General features: G+C 34.8%; 1 protein-coding gene across 4 annotated transcripts; it reads right to left on the bottom strand.

Annotated features, from left to right (window-relative positions):
- Positions 1-7,539: 7,539 nt before the first annotated feature.
- LOC133728624 (uncharacterized) lies at positions 7,540-11,991 on the bottom strand. 4 transcript variants are annotated; one of them, XM_062156048.1, is made up of 6 exons: positions 11,767-11,991; positions 10,469-10,512; positions 10,333-10,389; positions 8,950-9,007; positions 8,212-8,304; positions 7,540-8,124 (listed from the first exon to the last, which is right to left on the bottom strand). In XM_062156048.1, exons 5-6 carry the CDS (start codon positions 8,263-8,265, stop codon positions 7,714-7,716), a joined length of 465 nt encoding a protein of 154 aa, XP_062012032.1. In that variant the 5' UTR covers positions 8,266-8,304; positions 8,950-9,007; positions 10,333-10,389; positions 10,469-10,512; positions 11,767-11,991; the 3' UTR covers positions 7,540-7,713. The 4 variants fall into 4 exon arrangements, with proteins under 4 accessions (XP_062012032.1, XP_062012033.1, XP_062012031.1 ...); XM_062156049.1 differs by lacking the exon at positions 10,469-10,512; XM_062156047.1 differs by having other exon boundaries at positions 10,469-11,991.
- Between the last annotated feature and the right edge of the window lie 2,417 nt (positions 11,992-14,408).

A 14,408-nucleotide genomic window follows, 5' to 3' on the forward strand; every position in this document is an offset into this window, starting at 1 on the left:
AGGTATCTAACTTACTTAAACCAATGGACGGACTGAATCTGTCAACCTGAACCGTACTAGCTTTAAAACAGTTATCAATGCCTTAACGATCATCAATTTGGCTGAAACTTTGCAGAGATGATCTATACACTAGTACCTAAAAACTGCACGGTCGAGATGTGGATATGCGACCGAAAAGTGACCCAAAACTTGAACTTCACACGTTAATTTCAAAGCGGAGCTCCGCTCTAGATAGGACCTATATATATATATATATATATATATATATATATATATATATAATGATAAAGCACGGGCTTATATATATGAGAATCACACTCTTATCTCTACTATTAAAAAGTTATGGAAGTAAAATTCACTTTCCTCGAAAAATATTATCATTTTCTGCTCAAGTACGTATAGTTTAAAATAAGAAGGAAAAAAAATTAATCAAGTTCTTCTTTTTTATTATTGAGAAAAGAGAGGGCAAGATCAAATTTTTGTCACTGATATGAAGGAATATAAATCCGTATAGAAGCTCCATATATATAGGTATATATACAGGGCCCTTCTAGTGAGGGATCCATTTTTTTGGTCTTTTTTAGGGATAGGACATTAGACCAACTTTCTGATCATATTTTTGCATCTCAACCGTTTAGTTTTTAGGTCCTAATGTGTAGATCACTTTTGCAAATTTTCAACCAAATTGATTATCGTTAAGGCATTCAAAATAGCGATTTAAGATTATAAGTATCAACGGTTCAAATTTGACAGATTTGGTTCGTCGTTGATTTAATCTAGTTTGATACCTTAACGATCACCGATTTGGCTGAAAATTTGCATAAATGATCTATACATTAGGACCTAAAAGCTGAACGGTTGAGATGTCAAAATGTGATCGAAAAGTTGGTCTAATGCCCTATCCCTAGAAAAACAAAAAAAAGGGATTCCTTAGTGGAAGGGCCCTCGGTATATATATATATATATATATATATATATATATATATATATATATATAGAACAAGGTTTATCTTCTTTCCAAATTTGAAGCTCCTTTGATTTTTTTTTTTTTGAAAGGTTGAAGCTCCTTTGATAAATCATGCATGTTTGATTAAAATTCTAAAGCCTACAATAGCAATTGATTAAGGAAAATTCAAATGCTTCTAGCTTTATTAAACTCTCCAAACTTATTTTTATTTTTTATTTTTTTAAGAATGGCCGGTGCAGCTACCCTCAAATCTTGATTAATGAAACCATATAATATAAGAGGGGGGGGGCATAGAAGCTGAACTCCAAATTACAATAAGTATCAAGAGAACATTCTGGAGTAATACCAGGAGTCTCTACTAAATCTATGTATTCTAACATGCACCAATTAACAAAAAGTATTCGAATGACTACTCTATTTGCTTTGACAAAATTGTGACATAACGGAAAGATAACTCTGCGAATGAGAAGCATCAAAACAAATAACACAGTTTTCCTACTATGTTGTCGCACAAAATCTAATCCAATGACACTCTGTTTCATCCTGCCACTAGGATGTTGCTTCCATTTTAAAACATCATTGTTACCAACATCATTTTTAAAACTCACCAAACTTTTACCAACATCATTTTTAGAATTCACTTGAGCTATAATTCGAGTTAAATTGTTTACGCTCATTTTCAAAGTAGAAACAAAGAATTAAGAAGGGTAAGAACAGACATGCATGTAATCCTACTTAACCTCCCAAACTAGCTAGCTTATAATTAAGCAATTAGATTACTAGCTAGCTAGTAAAGTTTGATGGGGGAGACCGACCTTTGTCCAGGATTCGCTGATATAGAGAATATATGGCTGTCTCATCATGTCCTGAACTCCGCAGAGAGAGACTGATAGATTCCAAACGTATTATTTGAGCAAACTGAGCATTTCATGTGTGCTTATCAGCTCATGTCTTCACTGTGTACAAGTATACAACAACACCATGTTTCAAAGTTCAAACAACCATTCATTGGTGAATATTCTCAGTCTCCTTTTCTTATAATTTCCAACCAAAAATAATGGAGTTTGCCACCGCCGTTAGGGCTACCCCATGTTTGCTTGTCTGGGAAAAGGGTGTGCCAGTCTCTCTTTACCTACTATTTTCAAATTTCATTCACACCATTCCAACAGATAAACGTAAACATTCAAAGCATCATAATTGCCTCCCTTCATGTCAATTTTGAAATCATACATGTAATGGGACACTGTGGGATTGTACCTTGAGTTTATGTTTTTTTTTTTTTGTGTTTCCACTTTCCACGAGCAAAGTAGTATTCAACTATATATTCAAACCCGCACATGTCTACGAATTTGTTCATATGTACACGTACACTTCATCATATCTAGTACTAAGTACTTGATTACTTAATATACATCATATTTAGAAAATGGTTTTCGATCGAGCTGATTTTGCGTAGTAAGTATAGATTAGGATGGTGTACTTCAAACAGTTGATGAAATATCGAGCTTCTGCTAGTAACTAGCAACCGATAGTTTTGATATGCATATGTTACCACGTTATTAGTTCATATTTGAAAATTTTACGGTGCATTTTATGTGTTAAATGAGATTATTTTACTCAATCGCGTAGCTAAATTTTTTATCTAAAATGGTCAAAAAACATAACTATTACATTGAAAAAAAATTCGTTTAATAACACAATAGCTTATGTAATGAAATCTTTACATAAATATCTTATACCTTGATAAATTACCTGATGAATGTCACTTTTTTTTAAAATTTTTTTTTTGATGTAAAGATAATTTTATTGAAAAGAGACTAGCTCAGATGGTTACAGTCATATTGAAGTACATCTACAATACAATTGGGAGCTTGGTGGAGCCAAGACTCATTTTGACCAGATTCAAAACCAATACTAGCTGGTCTATGCACAACTTGGTTGCAATTTCTGGGGGCAAAACTGATTTGTACCTCGTGGAACTGCATCTGGAGGTCATGAATGACACTGATTTGTTTGGCAATTAAATCTATTTATTGGAGAATATTGATTGTGATTTTCTTTGTATTAATAGAAATTGAAAGAGGAATGCGTCAAAGAGTAAAAACAGAAAATAAAGAGATGAAATTATGTATTTAATTGGGCTAATTAAAGGTGAAGCCGAAGAAGTTTTAAATTTATATTATTTTATAACTCATATTCTGACCTAGCCTCCTCTGCTAGGGTTTACTTTCTAGTTTTCTAGAAAGCAAGATTTAATCTACCATGGATATGGATATACTTAGTTGGAATTGTAGAGGGATTTGCAATGACACGACAACTCGGGCACTGAAGGATTTGATCGCTCAAAACAGGCCCCAAATCGTCTTCTTATGTGAGACTAAGATCAACAATCTTGTGGCCTTCGTTGCTTTGCGTTTGTCACTAGGGTTTTCTCAGGCTAAGGAAGTGTTGAGCGATGGACAATCTGGAAGATTGGGCATGTTCTGGAACGATGATGTGTTGGTGAAAGTAGGTACGACGTCACAGCACCATATCGATCTTGAGATTGACGGAGGGTTCGGTCACCCTAGGTGGAGGCTTAAGGGTTTTTATGGCTTTGCTCGGACGTCAGAAATAGATAAGTCTTGGCAACTTCTGCGGGATCTTAGTGATTTGGATACTCTTCCTTGGGTAGTGATTAGGGATTTCAATGAAATCCTCAATAGCAGTGATGTCACGCCCCGAATTTTGAATAAAGGAATTCAAATCCGAAACGCGAGAACAAACAATCACAAGAAGACTCTTAGAAAATTTTTCAAATAAAACAAGCAACTACACAAACTAAACTCACAATGTCAATACCGACTCGTTCTTTAGAGTCACATATTACATTACAATAGTTTACAAATTAAACTGAATATCAATTCAACGTGTAACCACTCTCACCAACTCACTACACAGCGGAAGACTACAAGTATAAGCGCCCTTCTACACCCACGTGACGGAAAGTCCACCCCAGCTTCGATAACGATCACCCGATATTTAAACCTGCACAATAACCCCTACACCATAGAATAGTTCACCGGGAATGTAAACAACAAACCTGGTAAGCCTTTCAGCCCGTATGAGTAAACTCAAATAAAATGACTCACGTCACTCATGCTTATAATTTCTCAATTCGTGAGATAATTAAAGCAACAATATTTAATTATCACAACAAAACATCAAGTTTCAAACTAATCAATATCATGCTCAATAATTTCAACCCAACTAAAACTCACATGCTCTGACTCTCAATTCATTTTATCTCTCTTCCCACAATCTCCAACTATACAAATAACTCCCAATATTTTAAACATTTCACGTCCCCACAATCTATCAGATCACCATTCCCTTGCCTCAACGGCACAACCAGGAAAACATACTCATTTCCAATCACTACAGATCACAACCCACAACTATACCCACAATAAGAATTAAGCAAAATCAGTAATCCCTGCATAGAAATTTAGTTCAGGAGATCACTAAAAACACACAATTCAAAATCATAGTAATCCCTGCATATAGTTTAGTTCAGGAGATTACGATGAAACCAATTAATTCAGAAAATAGTAATCCCTGCATATAACTTAGTTCAGGAGATTACATTAAAACAAACAAAAGAATTCATAGCAATCCCTGCATAAAGTTTAGTTCAGGGAATTACATTAAAACAATCAATTCAGAACAGTAATCCCTGCATAGAATTTAGTTCAGGAGATTACCAAGAAAACAAACAATACAATAATAGAAACATTTACTAAAAACATCTATTAATAACGCCAACCACCACACAGGTCATCACACAGAACACCACACAGGTCATCACACAGAACACCACACATGTCAACAACTCACACTAGAGTCGATGATCACCCATCAACACCAAACTAAAGTCGATAGTCGATGTTCACCCATCGACTCAGACTAAAGTAGATGATCACCCATCAACTCCAAATACTCTTTTAATACAATTACATCAATCACACACATGATGAATTATCGCCACTTTGGTCACCACTTTGGTACTACTGTATAAACTATCGCCACTTTGGTCTACTTTGGTACAACAATATAAACTATCGCCACTTTGGTATTACAATATAATTAATCACACTCTCAAACACAACTTCACCAATGTCACACCATCCAATATATATATTCCACGTAAATATATATATACGTAGTCATTCACGCAGGAATGACCACTAATACAAACTATAGTTTTATAAATTAACTACTCGAAAATCATTTTATATCAAAACATTATTTTAACTTACCCATAAACCGTTGTCGATCAAGTTCATATATTTAAAAACAAAATAATTTGTTTCGAAAATGATTTAACAATTAAACATGTAATTACGAGTAATAAATAAATCCGTTCGTAAATGAACCACGTGAGATTTACTCACCTCTAAATCCCGCTGCGTCTTCTCTTACAGTTGAGATAAAGTACAGAACACACTCCATCAATCACCTAAGTAAAATGCATCACAATTTAGTATACGGATCGAAAACGATTAAAGTTCAAACCCCCGTTGAACTAAAATCCCCAAAAGTAATGCCAATCGAGGCGAAACTTCATCCGAGACCACCCGAGGCCTCCGGAATACTTATACGATCAATATAACAAAACTACAAGTCAATTGGACGGCCGAATCCTCACGGATCGAAAACCGATCGAACCGAAAACCCTAAAACTTGGAAAATTCATAACATGCTCATACGATTTCCAAAAATTACAAACTATATATCGAAATGCTCGTATCGACGAGTAGATCGTACTGAGGAGCAGAAACTGCCCCAGAGGTGGCCGGAAGCCGCCGGAAACCACCACCACAGTGGCGGCACCGCCACCAAACCAAAGTCAAAATTTGACAAAACTTCCAACATCAAAGTTCTTCATCTCAACTCCAATTGAAACATTCATAACTAGCTCAAAGTCAGAAACAAAGCCATTTGGCCGGAATTTACCTCGCAAGTTTTGAAAACCGATGAACCCTAGAATCACAATCTTCAAAATTCGACCTCCACACTTTGAATCGTTGCAAGCCGCTTGGAGGGAAGAATCTACGTCCTCTGGGCAAGAAAAGCCCTCAAATAACTCGAGCTATAGTGGCCGGAGGAGGAAGAACCCACGGAGGCGATTTCAACGTCGGCAGCTCCACTTCTCAGCCTTGTACCGCCGTGTACGGTGCTTCCCACGACGAATAACCACCACAGACGTGTAGAGGGGACTGAGGAGAGTAGGATTCCCTTTGGAATCGCACCGATTGGTGGCCGGATGATATGCTCATATTATCCTATATTTCTATGCCTCTTAATCTTGGTTTTTATGTTTAGTTCTTTTGATTTATGATTCATTTACATCTTTTAGTGTTTTTGTAGGTTTGTTCCATAGAAAGAAGAAAATAAGCTAAAATGAGCTAAGTAGGATTGAAAGGCGATTGCAATACCACGTTCCAGAATCTGTCTGTGCAGAACATCCAACTTCGCCGAATTACTGGGAGTTATCCAGATCGAATCAGACAATGAGCCTTATATTCATGGAAAGCTACGGATGTTGCCGGGGAGCTCTAAACTCTTCACTAAATCCCAGGGAGCTCTAAACTCTTCTCTTTACTTTTCTTCTTTTTATTTTTCACTTATCTCTTTTCCATGCTTTTATGTGCATTGCTTGCTTTAATTCTTTCAACATTGAGGACAATGTTAGATTTAAGTGTGGGGGAAGGGATTTCAATTTTTGTTTCTATTAGGTTGTTAGTTTAAAAATTTTGTTTTCTTTATTCTTTTTGCGTCTTTGTTTTTTTTTGTTTTTGTTTTCTTGAGTCTTAGGCCTTTCAACAACTATGATGAGTATATATTTCAGAAATCATGGCTTAAGAGGATCATAAAATTGAGATGATGTTTGACTTTATTTTTTGGTTAACAAGGATGTATGATTGTCATATGTATGTGTAGTGGATGTGGTTTTGTTTACATATGGTACAGAAAAGAGCATGTGTTAGGATAAGTTTTTGATTCATACATAACCTATGTGAGATATTTGAGCCCATATGCCTTTTCTTTGTTGAGTGTTCACTACAGGAGAAAACCCCTTTAGTGACAAACCTATTTTGTCTCCCATTCAAACAAATTTGTCACCCATTGGTATGGGTGACAAAATCATTTTGTCTCTAATTTTGTCTCTAATAGTGGGTGACAGATTCTTATTAGTGACAAAAGCTAAATTTTGTCACCCAAAAATAAAGGGGACAAAATATTTTTCGTCTCCCATACGCTTATATTTTGTCACCTAAAACATTTCACAATTGGGCAAAAATTCAATAAATGGCAGGTAATTTGAATAAGATGGCGGGATTGTCGGGAATGGGTGACAAACTGTTCGGTATGGGTGACAAACTTTGAATATTTTGAAATTAATTAAAATTTATTTTTATATTTAATTGATTATATATTATTGGTGACAAAATGTCACCTTGACAACCATTCTTGGCGACATAATATCTAATTATCAATTTTATATAACAAATTCCAGCACTGAATAAAACTAAATAAAAATATATTTAATTGCATTGAATAAATGAAAGATAGTACATAACTGAGAAAGTGAAGTTTTGCGTTTCTACACTTCTACATAGACAGTAGCTAGCGAAATCAAGTTTTCTAGTTTTAATAATATAAAATTAAAGTTCCATCGGAAAACAACATTAAGGTCCTAATAGCTAGTCTGCACCCTCATCTTCATCCCCATAGATATTCACATCATCATCATCCCCATCATCATAATCATCATCATCACTGGAATGATGAATAGTATACCCTTCAACAGTAGCAAGTTGCTCTTCTATGTGATTGATATGCCTCAAAAGCTTTTCCACCGTGGCTGTCAGCTCAATTACCTTTTGTTCTGTCATAGAAGCATTTGCAGATTTATCACTCTCAGAATAATGGACGGGTTCCTTCCGTGGACCATAGCCCAGACCGCGAATGCCTCTACCCTTTGCAACCCCAACGCCATTTGCCAAGATATCCAACTGCATAGAAACGGGAACTTCTATTTCATCAAGTGAGGCAGCCCCAAGGATTTCAGCTAACTTCTCCTTTGTTTGATTCAATTCTGCTAACATTTTCTTCTACATAATTGAAGAAGAAAAAATTAACTAATTAAAAAGTGATAAAAATAAGATTACCTATTGAAAATCTTTATAACAAAAGCTAACCCCAGTTTGTTCAGCTGCTTCGTTGATCCACTGACCATCATGATGTTGATGCATAGTGCTCCAATTCTCAACAAAAGACACATTTTTACCTTTCTGTTTGTGCTCAAAATAAAAAGTTATATGATCAGTATGCATATAGTACATGTTATAAATATTCAATTATAACTCAATACCTCAAACCTGCAGATTTATGCCAATAAAGACCATAAACACATGAGCAGATTAATAATTAAACAAAAATAAAAAGAATATACTATATGTGGAACTTTAGAGTATAACTGGACACCTTTTTTATGATACTAGAGCAATTTATGGGTTGAAGTCTGGAGATCTACAAACAAACCAAATCAAAAAAGGTGCATGGAATTATCGATTCCTTTATTTGTTTCAGAATTGAAAACCCAGTAGTCACCTCATAACCTTTTCCCATCCTTTTCTTAACCACTACTCCTTATTTGTGATATTTTTATCTATAGTCGCAAAAAGGGCAAGACAGTGACGTGTCTGTGCTTGCCTCTTGATCCATATTAGCAAAATAATCCTTATTCAACCAACAAATATGCAATTTAACAAACACTTTATATATCCAAAATCATATAATGTCTTTCCTTATTTTTCTATTATATACATGTCCATTACCATCGTGTTTCAAGAGTGGTCTTAGCTCGCATAAACCATAGAAAAATAAAAAAGGAGAGAGGAAGATATTAATAGACTACGTGGAACTTTAGAGCATACCTCGACACCTTTTGTGTAATACTAAAGCAACTTTGGATTGAAGTGAGCTCAACAAAACCTAAAAACAAATCAAGACAAAAGCAAAATAAAATTTCAGCTTATCAAGGCCAAAAGATATGGTCTGTAGAAAATTAGTAAAGATATAAGTGAGATGTGATTAAAGGTTGTTAACGCTTTCTCATACAACAAAAATAGATCAGATGCCAAAAGAAATGTGAAAATAGTATGTTCACTTGGGGCTAAGCAACAGCAAACCAATCATACACTTAAAATAAGTTAGAGGTATAAAAGAACTAACTTTGAACAATAAGATCAAAACACAACAACCCAAAAAAAAATGATTAAGAAACTAAGTATTTTGGAGCAATACATACAGGAAGAAATATATGAAATTGAAATAGATGGAGACAGCGACGATGGGAAATAAAGAGAGTAATAAGAACTGATCTTGAAAGAAAGATAACTATGTCAGTGTGGAAGTTCATGAGCAGTAGTTTAAATGAGTCTAATTGGTGCACTAATTGGATAGGAACAAAGAACAGCCCAAAGACTAGCTAGGTGACAAAAGGTAAATGAGATATGTTTGGTTATGAGAGAGAAACAAAGCTAGAGCTAAATGGGTTTCAACCATGATGACATTTACCTTGACAAGAGGAAGATTTTTTTGAGACAAGGATCGGGAAAAGGAGAAATGCTCATTTCCTTTACTAGTGAAAATTTGAAGAGATGACATAGCAAATAGGATAGAGAAAGGTCAGCATTACAAGTTCTTCTCAAGAAAAAGGACATTACAGGACTCTTCCTGATCATAGAGCAGCTTCTTTATAAACTACTAAGGACAATAACATTAATGAGCCTACATCTAACATATTATAAACAAAAGCAAAGACAAAGGCCATGTCAAAATGTATATGACATAAATACATGTAAATTCAAGATGCCTTCAACAGAGGAGCCAATACATGATCGAATATCTCGCAATGTGGCACAAGCACTGTCATCTCTGTAACTTCGTAGTTTGGAGCACAAGAGAGCACAAGAGTTTCAGAGGATCTACCTCATAACCCCAAGACCCCGAAAGAAATAAATAAGTACTAGAACTGTGGGGCATTTATTCTTGGGATGCATTTGTGCTTTCGTGTGTAGTTCATGGAAATTACCCTTGTATTATTATCCTGTCTTGATCATATTCTCTTTGAGGACATTAGTTGTAGTTAAATTAGCTTAAAAAGAAGAAGCTAGAAGAGAAAAGTCTACTAGGTCTTCGAAGGTTTCCAAGTTTAAAAGGAAAAACAAAAAGGTAATAGACAGGAAGAAAGCCACCGTTGGTTGATTGGCTTCGGTTAACCATTAAAAAAAAAACATATAAATTGGAAAACTTACTTGTTCTTCTCAATATCGATCAGTTGCATCACTCTTTTCAGCACTTTCAACAATCACCTACAGAAGTCAATGAATTTCAAAACAAAACTAAAGAGAAACATAGAGTAAAAACTGCAAAAGAAAAGAAGAATCATACTAGTATCCAATCCGGATAATGCTTTCTGATGCGATTCTGCTTCCCTTTTTCATGGAATATATAAAGACACAAACTGTAAACTTCAACATAGATTGAAAATAGTACGAGTGACAATTGAGACCATGAGAACAATTTTATGTTTCTGCTTAGCACAAAGTAATGCTTTGGATTTTCCATACAAAACTGTATCCTAGAACCCCATACCTCTCAATAACCTTTCCTCTGGTTATTAGAAGTCCAAGTAATATATATAAAGAACCACTTACAGTCACTTCCCTATATTAACAATTAGTTCCTGAAGCCATCACTACCCACCACATGAAATTCAAATATATTTAAACCTGGGCTCATCTCTCTACATAAAACTCAACCACCCCCAACAATTCCATCAAGACGTGCATATGTTAAATAAACAAGACGTGCCAATTTCAATTTGTTTTAGACAATCTATGGAGCATCAATATGTTTATACTCGAATAAAACATACATTCTGAAACGAAAAATGAATCGGTAAACTTCGGTCACATGTAGAAAATGAGGGGAGTGATCGCTTCCACTCGCTCTGCTCTACAATGAATTCAATCTAGAATTAATGATCATAGAAAATCTTACATTAACAATTGATGAACAATGTTTGGATGGTTGCTTAAAGAATCGTTCTTAGATTAATTTCAACTTCAACCATGCATGTTGCTTATAACAAGGAATGCATAATAACTGTAATTAAGTTTTACCCATTTACCCAAGATAACAGGAAAATATAGAAGCAAAACCTGCAGGCCACACTCATAAGTCTGTCCATGTCGTCTAGACATTACTCGTTAACATGTTAGACCGATCGAGCTAATGAAAGCAACTAGGTTGAAAACTTGATTCGACCGGACTACTAAAAAACAATATCTTCAAGATCACGCTAGTCATAAGTTAGAATTGGAAACCAGTAAACAAGCTAGTCACCCTACAAGTTAACTGGTAAAAAGGTTGAACTATAACTATAAAGACTTTGCATAACGGGTAATATTCTAAATGGGTGAGAAAACAAAAACAAAAACTCAATTAATATAAAACCAAAATCGGAGAGATGATATCTCAAAAATTAACAACACTGAAATTGAAAAGTCAACAGCAATCAAGAATTCATATCTCAAACAATTATCCATTGTTTTCTTACCAATATAAGAACCCATCGTCTCAACTGGTATATTGTAATCAAAACACAATTACAATTGAAAATTGAGAATACCCATTGAAAAAAATCAAATTATAAAAAGAAAAGAAGAGAAAAATTAAAACTTTACCTGATCGATCGAAAACCCAAGATGAAGGAGTTTGGTGCTGGTGATTTAGGATGATTTTGAGACTGGGCTGCTGGGGTAGAGAAGTGGAAAGAAGAGATTAGAGAGATGATGATGTAGTAGTTTGAGGTTTGAGGAGATGAAGTAGTTGTCGATCGAAGGTGGAGTTCATGTTGCTGGCAGTTTGAGGTTCGAGGCTGTGTAAGTTTGGGAAACTATGAATTTCGCTGTGGATAGGATGAAAGGAGGAAAAAAAAAAAAAAGGTATTTATAGGTCATCCTCTTTTTCTTAATACTACACTGTTTTGGAGATTTGAAGCCTTAGTGTTTTTACCTCTCAATTAAAATTTTGATTTCCCGCTGGCGGAATGAAGGCCAACTGCTTAAATTATAAAAAGAATAGGAGGCAAAATTATATTTTGTCTCTAATAAAAAGTTGAGACAAAAAGATTTTGTCTCCTCTCTCTATTATTTTGTCATGCAAACATTAATGCAAATTTAATTTAAAATGACAATTTATAGGTGACAAACTAAAAAATTGTGTCACCCATGATAGTTATTAGTGACACAAATGACTTGTGTCACCTATACTTTTGTCTCTAAAGGGGTTTTCCCTTGTAGTGGTTAAATGAAAAAATATATATGTCATCTTATTTTCTTGGCGATGATTTTGTTGATCTCATTATTCTTTCATCTTGATTGATTGCTTGCCATAGATTAAGTTTAATGGACTATAAAATGCTAGAATTCACTCTTATACTTGTTGAGACTTTTATCAATACATGCTTGGACCTTGGAAAGGATAAAGGCACCCTAGGAAATTATCATCATTGCCAAATTGCCATGTGTCCCTATTTGTGTGCACAAGATGTGCAACCCCCCTAGATAAACCCCTTTGAGCCTACATTGAGCCTTTTCTTTCATCACCCTCATAATCCTTAAACCATAAACCTTAGTATAGTTTTATCCTTACCCGTGTTCTAAAGACTTAGTAGAGCTAATTTTGAGACATACAAGAGGTTTTTAGCGTCAAGAATGAAGATGGAGAAGAGAAGGAAGTTCAAGTGTGGGGGTAAGACTTGTTCATAGAAAAAAAAAATATGTATATATATGCCGTGAGAAGAAAAAAACAAAAACAAAGAAAGTGAAAAAAGTTATATGTGACGGCAAAAGAAAAAATATGAGAAGTGTTTATGGATTTTAGTCCCCCCCATTGTGGATTTGGAGTTTGCTTTGAAGTGAAGGCCTATTCAAGAAAAATTTGGTCTTTGTCTAATTCACAAGTGTTCAAAGGATGTTTAGAATGAAGCATGAGCCCAACAATGATGACATTTGGCCCTTTATAAAGACTTTGAAGGAGTCTATGACGTTTCTATTTGGTGGAATTTCAAGATTGTCTCTCTACATCAACAGGAGCTCTACTAGGTTTTTAGGATACTTTGTGATTTTCCTATCCCTTCGTTTCTATAAACCCTAAACCTTGGCCCGATTACAACATTAATTATAAGACCTCTTTGATCCTTGAAAAGAGCAGTCTTTGATCTGTGGAGATGAGTTATAAGAGTTGAACCTATGGCTTAGGTTCATTTGTGCAAGTAGTTGGTATCCTTCATGAGATCATACTTGAAAAATATTTTCAGAAAAAGCTTTTTCTTTCTATTATATGTGAGCTATTTGTTTGTCTTATATATTATCTCTCTCACATATAACTTGAGTGAATATATGCTTTTGCATGAGCCGTGAATCTGAGAGAAGAAAGAGGGTAAACCGGTGAGGATTTGAGTCATAACTTGTTTGAAGCATGCTGAGATTAATATCACCAATGTTGCCCCCATGTCCTACATGTTTATATGTTAAGTTATATGTTTTTGTTGACTCTCGAATAAATGTTGGATTGATTCTTGGTTGTTGTGCTAATCTTGATGCCATGAAAGTATGATATTTTTGAGACTAACGTTGAAAGGCTTAGTGTGTTTTCATTTGTTTTGTTTTGTGTCTTTGTGTATTTTTTAGTTTTCGTTGTTTTGCTCGAGGACTAGCAAAGTCTAAGTGTGGGGGTATTTGATATGCTCATATTATCCTATATTTCTATGCCTCTTAATCTTGGTTTTTATGTTTAGTTCTTTTGATTTATGATTCATTTACATCTTTTAGTGTTTTTGTAGGTTTGTTCCATAGAAAGAAGAAAATAAGCTAAAATGAGCTAAGTAGGATTGAAAGGCGATTGCAATACCACGTTCCAGAATCTGTCTGTGCAGAACATCCAACTTCGCCGAATTACTGGGAGTTATCCAGATCGAATCAGACAATGAGCCTTATATTCATGGAAAGCTACGGATGTCAACTTTCTGTAGAATTTTACGGATATCGATTTCGATTCTTCTAGAGCAAGTTATGATTATTTGAGTGAAGATAGGTCGAACAGGAAATCTGCTCGGGAATTTACAACCATTCGTGGAGAACTCAAGTTTCGTGGCACAAGATCATCAATCCTAATGTTTCAAGGAAGTTAATTCAGATGAGGATTTAATGATGAACTTATTCCTACTTCTACAAGAGATATTTCAAGCTTTTCCCATTCCAAATGAAGAAAGGAATCTAAATCCAAGTTTTACAAGGAAACATGAAGCCAAAGATGAGCAGAA

The sequence above is a fragment of the Rosa rugosa genome, chromosome 2 (genome assembly GCF_958449725.1).
Source record: "Rosa rugosa chromosome 2, drRosRugo1.1, whole genome shotgun sequence".
NCBI classification, from domain to species: Eukaryota; Viridiplantae; Streptophyta; class Magnoliopsida; order Rosales; family Rosaceae; genus Rosa; species Rosa rugosa.

What these genes read in the sequence shown, in the direction of transcription:
- LOC133728624 (XM_062156050.1), bottom strand. Translation starts at nt 8,265, where the DNA reads ATGCATCAACATCATGATGGTCAGTGGATCAACGAAGCAGCTGAACAA. An exon ending in AAGCAGCTGAACAAACTGGG is followed by an intron (nt 8,125 to 8,211) that starts GTTAGCTTTTGT and finishes TCAATTATGTAG; the next exon opens with AAGAAAATGTTAGCAGAATT.